Below are 17,087 nucleotides of genomic sequence, written 5' to 3' on the forward strand. Positions count from 1 at the left end.
TCTGGTGTTTTCTGGTTTTTATTGGCTATCTACCAATTTCATTTTTGTTATATCGGAGGTGTTTTATCTGGTTTTACCGGTTAAAAACGGAAAATTGGAAGCTCTAATTATATGACAACTCACCTCTACCTAAGAGTAAATAAAGTATTAGTATAGAAAACAGCATACTGTTACAATAAAGTTTCCTTACAGGTGATTGTCGATTTGCAATGCGTCCTTGTAGGGAGTATTTTTTTTTTCTTTTTACCAAAAAAATATTGCAAAATTCACATTAAAAGAGTTGTATATAATAAGTTGTCCAATTTTTACAAACATGCCAGATAATCATAAATCAGCATTTTATATGTGAAGTGTTCAAAATAAATATAAATTCTGGATGACAAAATGCACAATTTTTCAAATTATGCACAAAATGGATATTCCATTATTTTTTATTTCCATTTGGCTGCTGCTTGTAGGTGTGAGAACCGCCTCCCTGTACGCTAGTAGTTTCCATAGCAGCGAATTCTGCTTCCATTATTATTTTTTATCTCATTAACATGCATTTTTAATGAGTTCACCTAGTCATTGAGACAAGAAGTGATGTACGTGACCGGTGACAATTAAGCTTTTTAATGAGAAATTAAAAAGGAGGTAGTCAACAACCAGCCATATGGGGTTTCCTGATAGGCGGGTCAGGCATGGAGGAAGTACCATACTGTTTGTTATCTGCTTTGACATCTTTTTTTTCTATGAAAATAAAACACATTTGAATGAAATTAATTCTGGTGCTAGTGAAAACATTATTATTGAGAAGTCAGCTTTTGGCATATTTTAAAGCTATGAGGATTCATTTACTTAGTTAAACTATTTAAGCTGACATTTTGTCATTTGACCAACAGGCCAGCTAGTAAGAGCCTGGTCTCTATAATCAAATGACAACATGTCAACTTTTTAATCAGTCAAGCATTTTACAACATGGTGCCATTGTATTCACTTTTATTTTACTATTTACCAAATGTGTTCTTTCCTATCAAGAATATACAGGGTTCGTTGGATCTTTTTCTAGGTGATTCACCTAAAAACTTTTTTTTTTTTTTTTTTATGTTACTCAAACTAGTTAAACATAGGAGATAGTTATGGAAGTCAAGGTTGTCTGAATTGTTTATTGTTGTTTAGGGGAACCTTCCTCCAGATTACCGCATCAGTCTGATAGACATCGGCCTTGTGATTGAGTACTTGATGGGTGGAGCATATCGCTGCAACTACACGAGGAAGAGGTTTAGAACTCTTTATCACAATCTCTTTGGGCCCAAGAGGGTAAGTGTAGTAGATTAATAGTTCCAGTCAGTGTTCTAAAATGTGGTTATTTCTGGGGGCAGCACTGTCAAAGGTACACAAATGTTACACAAATGGAAGCTTCTTTTTTTAACACTAAATCTGGTGTCCTTTAGTCCTTGCTCCTCATTTATGTTGAACCAAAAAGGGCTACATAACATCATAGCCCAATTAAACTTATACTGGTACTTCTTGTCCTTAACCTCCTTTCCACTCTGTCTTTTGTAACATGCCAATGGTTCCTTCCATTCCTTTGCACCGGTTGCTTGAGAAACTCAGTGTTTCCATTTATACATTAGAAATGAGTGCCTGTTCGTTGATGATTAATGTTGACAAAGAGATTGAATAAATATGGCATGTCATTAGTAGATCTTTACTCAGCATGAAAGTAATAGAAATTCATAGTTCATTCTTGTTTGCTTTTGAATCAGTGAGGCCTCCAAGGTGCTACCATTAAACTTTACTTTCTTGAAGCAATGCAGTGCTGTGGAGCTTTGAATATTTTCCATACAGTTGTTGTTATAATATATATCTTGATGCAGCATAATAAAAGACAAGTTGGACATGTTTGTGTGGTGACTTACGTAATATAAGTTATTGTGTTGTGCACAGTTAAGTATAAGCACACAAAGCAACACAGACTTCTAATCTCATCTTCCCTTATTTGCTTACTGCAGCCGAAAGCTCTAAAACTACTGGGAATGGAGGTATGTGAAGTGTATTGTCATTATATTTACTATTAATTTATTTGGCAGATGCCTTTTATCCAAGGCTACTTACAGGTGTTATAGGGCATACAAGATTACAGTGCAAAAGCAATATTTAACTACAGTATAGTTCACAGAACGTGCAAATACTACTAGAATACAATATAGGATAAGAAGTTATAAGTTAAGATTAAAACCATTTGTACCTACCATGACTAATAGTTGTGTAATAGTGCATCACCTGTGAATCCAGTAACATGGTGCACAGGTCAGGTGAATGCCCTACATAGTAGGAGGGGTAGGTCAAGAGATCTGCAAGTGCAGTCCAAAAAAATTAGTCTTAAGCAGGCAGGGGAAGTCAGTGAGAGACAGAGGAGTGCTAAAGTTCTCCAGTAGCTAGTTCTACCACAGAGGGGCTAGAAAAGAAAAGGAATGGGCATGGGAGGATGGAGAGTGGAGAGAAGACATGACCAGTCCACCAGTAGAGGAGGAGTAGAGAGGACAAGATGGAGTGTAGGGAGACATGAGGGATTGGGGGTAGGAGAGGGCACTATGGTGAAGAGAGCGGTAGGCAAGAACAAGGATCTTGAATTGAATGCAAGCAGAATTGAATTCAAGCAGTCAGTGCAGAGTGTGAAGCAGAGGGGCAGCATGAGAGCAGTGAGGTTGGGTGAAAACAATTTAGTAGTTGCCAATTGTTTTTACCATTTTCTCCCCAATTTGGAATAGACAATTATTTTTAGGCTTAGCTCACCGCTACCACCTCCGCACTTACTCGGGAGCGGCAAAGACTAACACTTGCTGTCCTCTGAAGCATTTGTCGTCAGCCGGCCGCTTCTTTTACACACTACAGGCCCACCATGCAGCCACCTCAGAGCTACTGTGTCAGAGGACAACGCAGCTCTGGACAGCTTACAGGCAAGCCCGCAGACGCCTGGCCAGACCACAGGGGTCGCTGGTGTGCGGTGAGCCAACGACACCCTGGCCAACCTAGCCCTCCCTTCCCCCGGGAAGCACTGGGCCAATTGTGTGCCACCCCCACGAAGCTCCCATCCATGGACGACAGTGGAATAGCCTGGACTTGAACCGGCGATGTCCAGGCTATGGGGCGAATCCTGCACTCCACGTGAAGTGCCTAAACCAGATGTGCCAGGGATCCCCGAGCAGCAGAATTTTGAATGAGCTTAAGGGGGCGGATAGGCAAAATAGAGAGACCAGCAAGACGAGAGTTACAGTAGTGCAATATGGAGAGTACAGCAGCTTGGACTGTGAGTTGAGTGGAATAAATAGTGAGAAAAGGACAGATTCTGTAAATGTTGTTAAGATGCGGCAAGTGTGACAGGGAAGAGATGTGTTGAGCGTAGGAGAGGGAGGAGTCAAGAGAAACAGGCAGAAGGAGATGGAGAAAAAGTGATAGAGTCAAGGGAGACTGAGAGAGAGAAAGCAAAAGGAAAGTAGAGGATTTAGAGAGGTTGTGTTTGAGGTGATGTGAATGTGTCCAAGTTGAGATAGCTGAAAGATACAGGAGATGTGGGAATCAAAGGAGGGGAAGGAGAGGAAGATCTGCATAAATGTTGTAGGAGAAGACAAAAAAGAGGAGGTGAGAGTACCTAGCGTGTGTAGAGTGAGAACAGGAAGGACAGATCCTTGGGGTACACCTGTAGAGGAGATGAGGAAAAGAGAGAGTACCACGCTTGGAAACCTGGAAGGAGCAGTTAGAGATAGCAGGAAAACCAGGCAAGAGCAGTACCTGAGAGCCACAGGTCAGAGAGAGAGAGGAGAAGACAATAGCATGATCAACACTGTCGAAGGCAGAGGAGAGGTCAGGGAGAATTAGACTGGAGGAGAGGGGCAGCCTGAGCAGAGAGGGGAGAGTGGGTTACAGAGAGAAGGGTGGTTTCTGTCCAGTGTGCATGATAAAAGGAAGAAAAGCCAAGGCAATGGATTGGAAGAAGCGAATAAGAAGAGGATCCAGGGAAGTCCATGAGTAAAGAACAAGAGTCAGAGTCAGATAGTGGCGTGAAAGTTGAGAATAAGTGTGGGTGGCAGGAAAGTGGTATGTGTTCAGATGGGAAGGGGTAAGGGAAGCTGGAATTAAAACTTCTTAAAATAAGTAAGATAGGGCTCACCTGGTAAAAGCAATACTTTGTTGAGTGTTGGCTCTGTATTGCTAGCATGGGTCAAATCCTGGTCACGATGAGTTGATAATTGCGTTTTTTGTGACCACAGGGAATGCTGCATCGGCCTTTACAATCCAAAAGATTAGGGAGGAAAATCAGCTGGTGATAGTTCACCTCATCTTACTTTAGCAACACCTATTGATCAGAAGCACAGCAAGTCCAGGCAGAGACTCCACAGGCTGGGCCTCACTTCCAGGGTTTAGTAGCTTGGTACTGATTCTAGGTTTAGCAGGTGGAAGTAGAGGATTTTGATTGGTAAATGGGTTGTATTTTCAAATTTGGTAATAACAAATTTAAAAATAATGCATTCATAAGTAAAAAAAAATAAATAAAAAGAATGTATTTACCATTTTACCTTGCCTTAAAAAAATATTTACTGTAAGCAATGTAAAATGTACTTTTAAAAAATATTTTACATCAAATATATATAAAAGTTCTCAAGGTTTAAAGTTTAATATTCAACATAGTGTTTGTCATCCAACAGTACAAAACAACATCTTTCTGTTTTAGTTAATTTTGCTCACAGCGTTAGTGCGAGATGGCACTGAGCTACAAATCCAAATAATACATCAAGTATCGATTGTCACATTGATGCCCTCATTGTCCTCTCCATTGTTAGGGTTCAGGATATTTATAATCATTGTTGCACACGTTGTAGAGCATAAGTAGATGAATATCCATTACATGCATTTTAAATTAAACTCAAAATATTTTTCATAACAAAAGTTATTATAATAGGCAATCTGCAGTTTGTACCTTATTTCACTTTTACGCATATTTAAACCAAAACGATCTACACACGAAGGCTCTGATATTGTAATGGAACTACACGTTCTCCTTAAAACAACACCTGTTTTGATCATTACAGTATATTCCTTATTTAATATGTTTGTGTCATTTGAAAAAGATATATTTCTCAACATGAATGAATGGGTCTCTGAGCGATATGGGCTTGATAATGTGTCAAGATATCACATATGTTAATGTGTAGCTTTCAAAGTTCCAGAAGCAGCTATAAGTGCAACTCTGCATGTCTCTCTCAGGATGACATGCCTATGAGAAGAGACAGGCAGAAGACTACCAGGAAGGGAGAAGAGGAGGTTGACATTGACTTGGATGACCCTGAGATCAACCACTTCCCCTTTCCCTTCCATGAACTCATGGTGTGGGCTGTGTTGATGAAGCGGCAAAAGATGGCTCAGTTCTTCTGGCAGCATGGTGAGGAGGCCATGGCCAAGGCCCTGGTGGCATGCAAGCTGTGCAAAGCCATGGCACATGAGGCATCAGAGAATGATATGGTAGATGACATATCACAGGAGCTGAACTACAATTCCAGGTTGGTGTGCATGTCACATCTTAGACAGACAGTGTAATTCAAGGGTAGTTCAACTAAGCGGCCATCACATTACTGCATTATTTTGAATGACAACCTGGAGTATTAAAGTGATTGTAGCTAGAAAAACCATTTAATCTGATTGTTGTATTTAAGGAACAACTTCTAATCCTATCAGGTGTGCTGTAGCGCTGCCTACCAAGGGTTTTTGTTTGTTTGTTTGTTTGTTTGTTTTTTCCAGAAATGTTTACAGTGCACACATTTCCCCAGACTCAATGTTTTTTTTCTTCCTGCTTTCTAATCACCATGATTTCCCACTTAATTATTTTTTGCACCACCTGAGGTTTTTTCATTCTTTTTAATTATTTCTTCCATATTTACTTTTCCTGACAGAGATTTTGTTATTTTTTTAGCAAGTAGAGAAAAGTCAACAGCTTCCTACAATAAGCACTTTCTTGTCTGTGTTTCTTAGTTGTTGGAGTCAAAATGTGAAAACAGAATACCGTAAATAATAATAGCAATACCAGTATACAGTGTATGGTGCTTGAACTAAATACAACAGACACACTAAGTAACTGGCATGTATGTCCTGCAGGGAGTTTGGTCAGTTGGCAGTGGAGCTATTGGACCAGTCCTACAAACAGGATGAGCAGTTGGCCATGAAACTGTTGACTTATGAGCTGAAGAACTGGAGCAATGCCACCTGTCTCCAGCTGGCTGTGGCAGCCAAGCACAGGGACTTCATCGCCCACACCTGCAGCCAGATGCTGCTCACAGATATGTGGATGGGGAGACTGCGCATGAGGAAAAACTCTGGACTGAAGGTAAGCTCAGTGGTCCTCTTTCAACATGTGGCTGGTCTCTATTAGCACTAATCTTTGACTTCCACATCTAATGTAATGGTACAAAAAAGATTAGTGCTAATAACAATAGCCTATAATACAACACTAGCCGTTACTGTTTATAACTTGTGCACTCTGTCATGTATTGTTTTGAGTGCCGAGTATCCCAAGCACAGTTTCTAATCATGAAGGTATTGAGTATTAATCCCCTTTTCTAGTTCAGGCTCCACGCTCTTGTAATTCTTATCAAATTCAGAATCTGCCCTGACTGTTGCTACAGAAATGTACTGGAACATATGCATACTCACAAAGCAACACACCCATTTGTATAGTAATAATTAACAGAGAAACATTATGACCAATTGAGGGCCATTATAATACCTTGCTACCCAATTATTGACTTCTTTCTTTTATTGCAGACCAATGGTTATTATAGACGCCAATCTAAAATGTATCCTAAACTGTCTCCTGATTAGTTCAGATCCGTCTGCATTATTACACAATCCCAATGCAATAATCAGTCACTGTCTTCTGCAAATGCTTTTCCATTCCCACACTGCCCAAGTCTGTTTATTTATATTCCAACCTTGTACTTATAGGTTAAATATCACACAATTGCACTTCAGTTTTTCTTAAATGTGTAGATGGCTTTTGTGTGCATGTACTGGTATTGCACCATGGGATTTAAAACAAGATAAAACCAAAAGGTCTTTATTAACTGTCTCAATGGCACAGACATGCTTCCAGGAACACTTTGATTATACCCAACAACAGTCTTATTGTTTTTACGAGTGAAAGAGTCTTTATTTCAATGTGGATTTATAATGATGTTCTCTGTCTATCAGTCTGTCTGTTTGTCACTCTCCGCATTTAACATAGACTTCTAGCTTCCAATAGACATTTTGAGTATAATTTGAAAATCTATTGATTTTATAAACATTTTAATGTATATTAATGAAAAATGATCTAACACATTTAATGTATCTACTACTGTATTTCCTGCATTATATATTTATTTATTTTTCACTTTGTCACCTGCACAGGTCATCCTTGGACTGTTGTTGCCACCCTCAATCCTGAACCTGGAGTTCAAGAACAAGGATGAAATGTCATACGTGCCCCAGGATCAAGAGGCCTACCTTCAGGAGAAGGAGACAGAGGAGACGGAGAAGCCAGTGAAGGAGAAGGAAGAAGAGGACATGGAGTTCACAGTAAGATCATACTGTGGGACGAAGTACAACTCTGTGGTGAGAGCACCCACCTCAGCCCCCTTTACCCCTTGGCTTCTAAGCAATAGGGTGGCTGAACCCGGTTATCTGTCTAGACTGGTGTGTGGTTTAGACAGCATAACGTAAAAAACAAAAAATACAGAATGTGCTGTTTTCTACACATTACCATAGAAAAACTATAGCTGAATAAACAGCTTAACAGTAATAAGGATAGATGCTAAGTTTAGATACTCAAGCAATCAGTGGTGAATTGTTCATTTAAATCAACCAATCAAGCTTGGAAAGAATCCCCTTCTTCCCAGAATACATATGTGGCTTGCAATGTTTATTTGTTTGTTTTATTCTTTGCTTGTCTGTTTGTTTGTTTTTTCCAAATCTATAGCAAACACTGCAAACAAAAGGCTGAGGTACTGTACTGTATTTTAATTCAGTTCACATTTCCACATTTAAAGGGATTGTACAGTCGGACAACAGACAGTATTATCTGCATTGCACACTCCTGGAAAATGTTATTGCAGCACTTGATACCTTTCTTTCTTTTTTTGTTGTCATTTTGCACTTGTTATATATAACTGATATAGTGTCTTTATATTCTCAACGCCTGCTTGAGTTTTCCATTGTACACTGTTGTCTACACAACAACATTTAGGCAACCCAAGACAATCTTCCAACAACCTTTCAATTCAATTTAAACCAAACAGTGCCTTTGTAATATATAAAATATCTAATATGTGCATATTGTTTTTTTAAAATATATATATATTTTTGTTTAGTTTTAGCCTTGGAAATTGCTTCAACTTCACTCCAGACTGTAAAATTGCACATAAAAGGTTGATTGAAATTATAATAAGCTGGAGCTGGTGAGATTTTTACCATGCATTTTGTCACCTGCAATATCATGACAAAGAAATATAACTTTCAACAAAATGGACAGTACTGTAGTGCAGTTTTCTAATGTTACAAATTTATATTGGAAAACTCAGCCCTTTTTTCTCTCTTTCCCCCACCCCCTTATCCTCCTTCCACTTTTTCAGGCAATGCTGGGAAAAGTAAATAAGGAATCTTCCCGAAAAAAAGTTGTAGAGGACGTCCAGAGCAGGCAAAGGCTAATACCCTTTGGAAGAAAAATCTACGAGTTTTACAATGCTCCCATTGTCAAGTTTTGTTTTCACACTGTGAGTATTTCCAGGTTCTAATACAGTCAAGCTCCATTACAAAACAGAGGCACCAGTCTGAAGGCACTGATATATCATATTGCTAACATGATACCTGCATAGACTAATGTGCTCTGCTTTGCTGCCCTGCATCATTAGTTGTTTATGACAATAAGCTTTGTGAAAAGGTTTTTAATTTGCATTCATTTTTATATTTTTTGGATGAACATTGATGCTACTTCAGATAAAGGATGACTTATTTTTTCATCTTGTCTAGATGGCATATGTTGGCTACTTGATGCTGTACAACTACATTGTTCTTGTGAAAATGGACGTTTGGCCTTCTTCTCAGGAGTGGATTGTTATCGCCTACATCTTTACACTGGGAATAGAGAAGATGAGAGAGGTATAAAAAAAACAAAGTGTTTCCTGAAAAAGTGTCTTAGCACTGTCTAGGGCCAGGGTATTCTATATATATATATATATATATATATATATATATATGAATGGCTACTTTCCTGACTCTCCTCCCTTGGTATCATTTCAATGTGTGCCACAGATCCTCATGTCTGAGCCTGGGAAGCTGTTGCAGAAAGTGAAGGTGTGGCTACAGGAGTACTGGAACATCACTGACCTCATGGCTATTCTTCTATTCTCTGTGGGGATGGTGCTGCGACTACAAGAACCCCCTTTCATGAGCTATGGTAGAGTCATCTACTGTGTCAACATCATTTACTGGTACATTCGGCTGCTGGACATTTTTGGAGTCAATAAGTATTTGGGTCCCTATGTCATGATGATAGGAAAGATGGTAAGTGCATTACAGTCTAAAATGCAATTTTTCGAGCCACACACACACAAACAGTAGCTGTAGTATCGGTTTTACTTCTCAGTCATTGCGTAGTTTAGAGTCTATCAAGTGAAACTTTATGAGAGCCTATTCACAGCTGTCACCAATAGTCATTCATAGGAATCCTTTTTTCAGGTTTTATTTTCCACCCTTTTTATTTTATTAAATGTGGTTAAAATAGAAATTTAAACAATTAGAATCTGTTAAACACACACACACACACACACACACACACACACACACATATATATATATATATATATATATATATATATATATATATATATATATATATATATATACAGGCTGTAACAGGAAGAAAAGAAAATAAAAACCTTAAAATCAAACCCTTCACATGCTATTGATAATCTACACAAATTGCAATTTCCACCACTAGAGGGAGCATATGTCTGCAAAAAGCCTTTTATAAAAGAAAACCCACTGCTTTGCCATCAGACTGTATTGTGTTGGTTGCTACAAATATGTTATGTAATCATGTGTGCAGTTTAATTAAAACAGCTTTAAGTTGCATTTAATATGAAGCATTGTAACTCTGTCACCAATTTCAATTTCCATTTTGGCAGATGATCGATATGATGTATTTTGTCATAATTATGCTTGTGGTCTTGATGAGTTTTGGAGTTGCACGGCAAGCAATTCTCAATCCCAACGAGGACCCCTCCTGGATGCTAGCAAGGAATATATTCTACATGCCTTACTGGATGATCTATGGAGAAGTGTTTGCAGACCAGATAGACCGTAAGCCATGCATTGCATTCAACACCATGTCACACAACAATGTTTTTCAACAGTAATATACATGATGATTCATAAGCAATGCACCATAGGGAAAACACAATACTACACAACTTGTCTTTTTCAAATCTCACAACACCATCACACTAACATTCTGGACGATGTCCGAGCAAAATGGAATCAAAGAATTACCAGGCCAATTGCAATGCTAAATTCAAACGTGCTGTAATAAGGTTTTTACTTCATTTGATGCCATGAATCAATATACAGGATATACATTAAGTCAGGCCACATAGGTAATATCATATATTATGTTGATTGGAATGTTCTCTGTTGAATCAGGCTACTGCAGATAGTGTAACAAGAACATATAATTCAGGGAATTAAACGAAACATTATGTTTACTTCTTAGCTTTACACTTGTGTCATTAAAATGTTACTGTAATGCACATCTACCTTGTTAATCATCACTGGATGCTTTCTGTTTTTCTTCTTTGCAGCTCCATGTGGACAGAACATAACTAGTGAGGATGGTAGTATAGTAGAGCTGCCTCCCTGTAAAACAGGAGCATGGATCGTTCCAGCCATCATGGCATGTTACCTCTTAGTGGCAAATATCCTTTTGGTTAACCTTCTAATAGCTGTGTTCAAGTAAGTCCAAAATCATTACATTGGATGTAGTCTTTAAAACGAACAGCATGCAGTAAAACAGTACATTGTACATAATAAATTATAGATTTAATAATTCTGCTTTTACCCCCCTTTTGGAGCTTAAAGAGTAAGTAGCGGGGTTCCGAAAAATATGGTGTTAACTATTTAAATAATGTACCTGTCAATTTTATTTTCATTGTTAACATCCTGAGAGCTTTTTACACTTATAACTTTATTGCTATTTCAAAGCGATTTTAAAAGTGGCCACTACTATAGTGCACTAGGGGTTGAGATCTGTCCTCTAAATCACTGTTCAAAAAAAAAAAAAAAAAAAAACCATAACAAGTGATCTGACTTCTCTGTTCCGTACCATATCGTAGCTCGTTATTGCTATGTCACCTGTTTGACAATATGCACTAGAGTGAACATTTTGAAAAGACCTCTGAAAAAGATTTTAAATGTAAACAAGTATAAAACGTTGTCAGGATGTTAACAATCAAAAGAAAAATGGCAGGTACGTTATTTAAACAGTTGTAGCAGCACGTGAGGATGTGTAACATATTTTTTGGAACCCCACTACTTACTCTTTAAGTCATTATAGATTCATAATTTGCCAAACTTTTTTTATTTGGTAAAATCAAATGATGTTGGTAAGGGATGAAGTTTAGAAAATTGGTTCTGAAAGTTGTTAGTACATTAATTAAAATGTAGTTCTTTAATCCCTGAACATCCCAAAACAATGAATGTTGTTGTTAAGTGTGAAATCCATTAAAGAGTCTATAATTAACACATAGTACACCAATAATTTGTATGTTTGTAGAAAAGGGTGCTCCTTGAGACTTTTACTTGTGAGACTACTCCATGTCTAGCTTATGCAAGTCTTGTTGTTTTTTGCAGCAATACCTTTTTTGAAGTCAAATCCATATCCAATCAAGTGTGGAAGTTTCAGAGGTACCAGCTCATCATGACGTTCCACGAAAGGCCTGTTTTGCCCCCCCCGCTGATCATCTTCAGTCACATGACAATGGTGTGCCAGCATCTGTGCTGTCGCTGGAGGAAGCATGAGGATCAAGACGAGAGGGATTATGGACTGAGTGAGTGAACACTTTATTTTGGGTAATCAGAAGAACACTGAGGTTGTTTGCACTGAAGACCCCCTTTTCACTCTTTTTCAAGTTAACACAGCAGCTTAAGAGGTATCAGCTAAGAATGGCTAAGTAGTGAGGTGCATTAATGAGCTGCATTTTTAACCAGGTAAAAATGGAAAATATCCAATGCTAATATATAAGCCTAAACTGACCAAAGTTGTTAAGTCGATAAATCAATACCTTGTTCTGTTCGTGTCTTCTGTAGAGCATGCTCATTATAGCTAATGCTGACACTCAAATTGAAGCAGTCTCAAATGCTGACTTATTTCCATGCCCAATAAGTTTCAGTCAACCACTTAAATAAAAGGTACTGCATGGTTGTTATGAAATATTTTGCAGTGTTTTCATAAACTTAGAACTGAGCAAGAACCTGATAACTTGTGTCATAATCGATGCCTGTCAAGTTCTGTTTAATCTAGCTGGTGGTTTTCCCCAGAGGTTATTTATAGAACCACTTATTGGTATTACCATTTGGAACAATGGTATTCATTAATTTTAGGGTGGCAGTATTACGATCCACCACTGTTTTGGTAAATGAACCCATGGACCTCTTAGAACATTTGGATTTATTTGCTTTAAACAGAATTGTTCATCACAGAGGACGAACTCAAGAAAGTGCATGACTTTGAAGAGCAGTGTATTGAGGAGTACTTCAGAGAAAAGGACGACCGGTTTAACTCTTCAAATGATGAAAGAATCAGAGTCACGTCTGAGAGGTTTGTGTGCAGAACAGTACTTTCAGAATAAAAAATTAATATTCCTGTCTACTGTATATAAACAACGGTATTCAATATATTAATATATTATAATATGACACTATATATATTTTCAGTACTCTTTTTCATTCACAAGAATCCTTCATGGTCAGACTTAGTGTGCCCAATTATTTTACACCCAATTGTCTCCCCAAACCATTTTTCCCCCCTCATCGCAGCTGTTCTCCACATGGCTCAGGAGACCTGAAGGTTTACTGGAGAATGACTGTGGACAACAAATACAAGGTTTAGGTGTAGTTTTTATAATTCACTTTACATTTTCACAAATTTATTCTGGATGTTTTGTTTCCTATTTTTAGCAAATAAATTTGTCCTGCAGGAGACATTGACATTTTTCCGCAGCTCAGAAAGGAAGCAAAGCTGAATATTTTGTCCTTGAGTGGGTTTTATTATTATTGTATTTTGTTTACAGAGTTGAGAACATGGCCATGCGTTTAGAAGAGGTCAACGAACGTGAACACTTCATGAAGGCCTCCCTTCAGACAGTGGACACACGGCTCGCTCAGATGGAGGAGATAATTGGGCGCATGGCAACAGCCCTGGAAAAAGTGGCTGGTGTCGAAAGAGGTGAAATCAACAAAACAAGGTCGAGAACTTCCTCAGATTGCACTGACACAGCTTACATTATCAGACAGAGCAGCTTCAACAGCCAAGAAGGAAATTCCTACAAAATCCAGGAAACCACTGAACAAGCCGGAGAGGAATCCATGTCTCCCACCTCACCCACTATCATGCCTCGCATGAGAAGCCACTCATTCTATGCTGTGGGCACTAAAGACAGGAGCCGTGTGGAGAAAATAGGCTGTTTTAAAGAGAGATCCTTAAGCTTACACAGAGCTAACAGCTCACAGTCGATAGCTGCTCAGAAAGAACCAAGGCAGATACCACTGCCTATAAACACACTGGCTGTCACCGATGACTCCAAAAGGCCTTCTTCTTGCATAGACATTTATGTCTCATCTTCAGATGAGTTCCACCCCACACAAGAAGCTGAGGATGGCGAAATGAAGGTCTCAATTAATAGGGATCCATCTTTGCACTCAGAAATCATGGCTGCAGTTTTGGGTAGCCAGAGCTACAGCACAGCAGCTGACAAATGCTCTGAGGGGACTGGGATTTTTGAAGATAGTGCTGCGTTGGACCTGTCAATGTGCCTCTCTGGTTCTTCTCATGTCACAGAGAGTCAGCAGCAGTGGAATTTAGATCCGCCTCAACATCTAGAGCGGTCGAAAAGTAGCCGGTACCTTTCTGCATCGCCATTGTACCTTGATGACATGTCAATGGTGAAATCCCACAGTTTAATGTTCACTCCTACCAGAGGGTATTATGGTGGCATTAGCGTTCAGGTCAAAGCAGCAGAGTACACCAGTATTACTGACTGTATAGATACCCGGTGTGTCTCTACTTCTCAGAGCTGTGCAGAGCGCTCTGCCTCCCCTGGCGGGTCTTTCTGCGAGAAACCCGAAGATCTGGGTATTTCTCACCCAGAGAGGGAAGCAGAGTTAACTCATCCAGGTTCAGACACTGAGGACACTGAAGGTGACCCCAAGAAAAGGATTCTATTGGGCTGCCAGGGATCTTCTGTAACTGGCACCCTGTCCAGGCTGGAGCGAGTAAATAGCTGCTCAATGGAAGATCCACACCGGATGAACACACACACAAAGAAAAGCTTTTCTATCAGTGATAAACTGGACCGGCAAAGAAACTCCCGAAATCCCTTCCTAAGGAGCAAGTCAGCAAAGCCAGAAGGGAAGACAGACAGTTTATCAATGAGAAAGCTGACAAAGATGTCAGCTTTCCGTAGTTTTGACAGTAGGCAGAATTTTACATAACAACTTCTACCGAGTGCTTCCCTACATGCTCTCTAATTCTGCAGTATGGGATTAAATAATTTGATATCCACTCTTTAGGTGTATTAGCTTGATGTGTCATCAAATACTTTTTATCAATGATGCATTCAAAGGCTGCATTCACAGTGGGTCTGTTTCAAATGGACTCGGTCTGGTTCGTTTAGTTTGAAACATCGTATCAATGTATTTGCTTTTCCTTTTGTGTTCACAATGCTGTTTGCACTCAGCTCATTTATATGGCGTGTGAACCGGATGTTTACAGTATCCTGCAAGGTATAGTGAAAGATGGCAGCTATTGATGTATTGCTCTGGTTTTTAATATAGCATATTTTAGATTCTTACATATTGCTGTGGAAAAAAGTTCTGGGGAGGGCTTTGCTAATTTAATGAATAGATTTCTTGAAGGCCTGCAGTAGGATAATGCAGTTTACTCAATTATGATTTAAAAATCCAGAAGATTGTTTATTTTATTTTTAGATGGCGCTAACACAACCTACATTACTATGCTATTAACTTGCTGAGAACAACGATACAGTTTTGTAAATAAATAAATACAAAAGCAAAACCGTGATGATTACAATTTTACTGTTTTCAATCAGGACATAAAATGAGTGCTGAAAACTGTGACAGTCCCAGTTTTCCAGGGGCGGCTGGTAACCCTAATGTAATTCCCTGATATATTTAGTTTTTTTTCTCTACTTGTTTCCTCAGAATATGAACTAAACAAAGAGCAAAATGTTTACTTCTGATATACCTTGTATATAGTTCGTTTCCTATGTGCAAAAGGATAGAGTCCAGCAGTTCTTCACATTGACGTTTGTTTAAGCACGTGAACCAGACTTGGTGCGTTTGTAGAACAGATGGAGACCGCTTCTTTAGGTGGACTTGGTACTGTTCGTTTCCCGAGCAGACGTTGTTGTTCACATCGAGTGCAAACCAAACCCTCTAAATGGATCCAGTGTTAACACAGCCTTTAAGTATGGGTGGGCTTTGGGGTATTTATTTATTTATTTTCAAATGTATTATCTCAAAGGGTCTAACACTGCTCACAGGGCCAAAAGTATAATAACTTCACTTTGGGCCTGTTTGGAATTAAGAGCTCCCTGGATAACAACATGATTCATCTTACCATCATTTTTCCTTTATTACGTTAGCATTTCAGGATAAAAAATATCCTAGCTCTTTCTGATGTCACCTGATGCCAAGATGCTGATCAATAACGTAATGTCACCCTGAACTGATTTTATTGTGGCTTCCTGTAGGTGAGCAATCCTTAGCTTGCAGGTACCACAAGTTGATCATTACAGTTTTTCGTGTGAGTGCTTTGTGCTTTGCAGTTACTAAGGAACATCACCCAAAGTAGCATACAAGACACAGGGTCAGTTGTACTGTACATCTTTAAAGTTATGAAATATCGTAACTAATGTATTGTTCTTGTTGTTTGGATGCACTTTGCATTAGTTTCAGTTATCACATCCTGGAATGTTTTTAAACTCAGAAGTTTAAAGCACCCCTGTACCCTTAAGAAGAGCTCTTGGAATCACATTTCAAGAACAATGTATAATCAATAGCTTATTCTTCTGTAACACTAGTAGATGTATGAATTCTAAGGACTTTAGAGCAATTTTGCATTGGTATTTCTTGATGTACGTGATATTTTTTGAATGTAGACATGAATCTAAGAGCACCAGCTTGTGATGACTGGAACAGAAAATGATACAAAATTAATCTGGCAAAAAGACTGATTTCTCATACCAATTAGTTATTTAAAGTATTATGAAATTACTGTTTGTTAAAAGAAGAGCATGTAATGAATATTGTATTATTTTTTAAAACAGACCAAGGATTTTTGTGACCGGGCCTATTCCTGTTGTATTGTTAGCCCCTATGTAGTGCCTTTAAGTGCATGCATGAAAGACACGTTCGACAATATATTTGAATTATTTTACAGGTATATATGTACAAACTGATATAACTTAACTGGTGTAGAAGGGTTTGATTTTAACCATTTTTACTTTAAAACTACATTGAACATACACATATTCATTTACAAACCCTGTTACATTCAGTAGTCATTAACCTACAGTTTTATAGAGTCCCATATCTGCTGAATGTTATACATCTCTGGACCTCTAGAAATATAAATAGTAGCAGCACTGGTAACTTATTTCAAGATATATAATGGCAGCAGCAGAGTTCTAAATGGGATATTTCATTCCTGCCGCAAGTTGCAGATTTTTTTTATAATCCTCTATAAATCCACTATACTCACTCATCCCACATAAAATCTAATT

General features: G+C 38.5%; 1 protein-coding gene across 9 annotated transcripts in view; it reads left to right on the forward strand.

Annotated features, from left to right (window-relative positions):
* Nucleotides 1-14,892, forward strand: part of trpm3 (transient receptor potential cation channel, subfamily M, member 3) — a 341,244-nt gene extending 326,352 nt beyond the window's left edge. Inside the window, exons 13-25 of one of the 9 annotated variants that reach the window (XM_041256339.1) lie at nucleotides 1,159-1,299; nucleotides 1,995-2,024; nucleotides 5,248-5,540; nucleotides 6,133-6,361; nucleotides 7,423-7,626; nucleotides 8,643-8,783; nucleotides 9,040-9,168; nucleotides 9,322-9,573; nucleotides 10,197-10,371; nucleotides 10,869-11,019; nucleotides 11,917-12,113; nucleotides 12,751-12,883; nucleotides 13,356-14,892. In XM_041256339.1, coding sequence (XP_041112273.1) covers nucleotides 1,159-1,299; nucleotides 1,995-2,024; nucleotides 5,248-5,540; nucleotides 6,133-6,361; nucleotides 7,423-7,626; nucleotides 8,643-8,783; nucleotides 9,040-9,168; nucleotides 9,322-9,573; nucleotides 10,197-10,371; nucleotides 10,869-11,019; nucleotides 11,917-12,113; nucleotides 12,751-12,883; nucleotides 13,356-14,775 — 3,495 coding nt within the window. In that variant the 3' untranslated portion in view covers nucleotides 14,776-14,892. Of the gene's footprint in view, nucleotides 1-1,158; nucleotides 1,300-1,994; nucleotides 2,025-5,247; nucleotides 5,541-6,132; nucleotides 6,362-7,422; nucleotides 7,627-8,642; nucleotides 8,784-9,039; nucleotides 9,169-9,321; nucleotides 9,574-10,196; nucleotides 10,403-10,863; nucleotides 11,020-11,916; nucleotides 12,114-12,750; nucleotides 12,884-13,355 lie in introns of all 9 variants that reach the window. The other 8 variants (XM_041256333.1, XM_041256346.1, XM_041256355.1 and 5 more) reach the window with 8 other exon arrangements.
* The last annotated feature ends 2,195 nt before the right edge of the window (nucleotides 14,893-17,087 follow it).

The sequence above is a fragment of the Polyodon spathula genome, chromosome 1, assembly GCF_017654505.1.
Source record: "Polyodon spathula isolate WHYD16114869_AA chromosome 1, ASM1765450v1, whole genome shotgun sequence".
Classification (NCBI taxonomy): Eukaryota; Metazoa; Chordata; class Actinopteri; order Acipenseriformes; family Polyodontidae; genus Polyodon; species Polyodon spathula.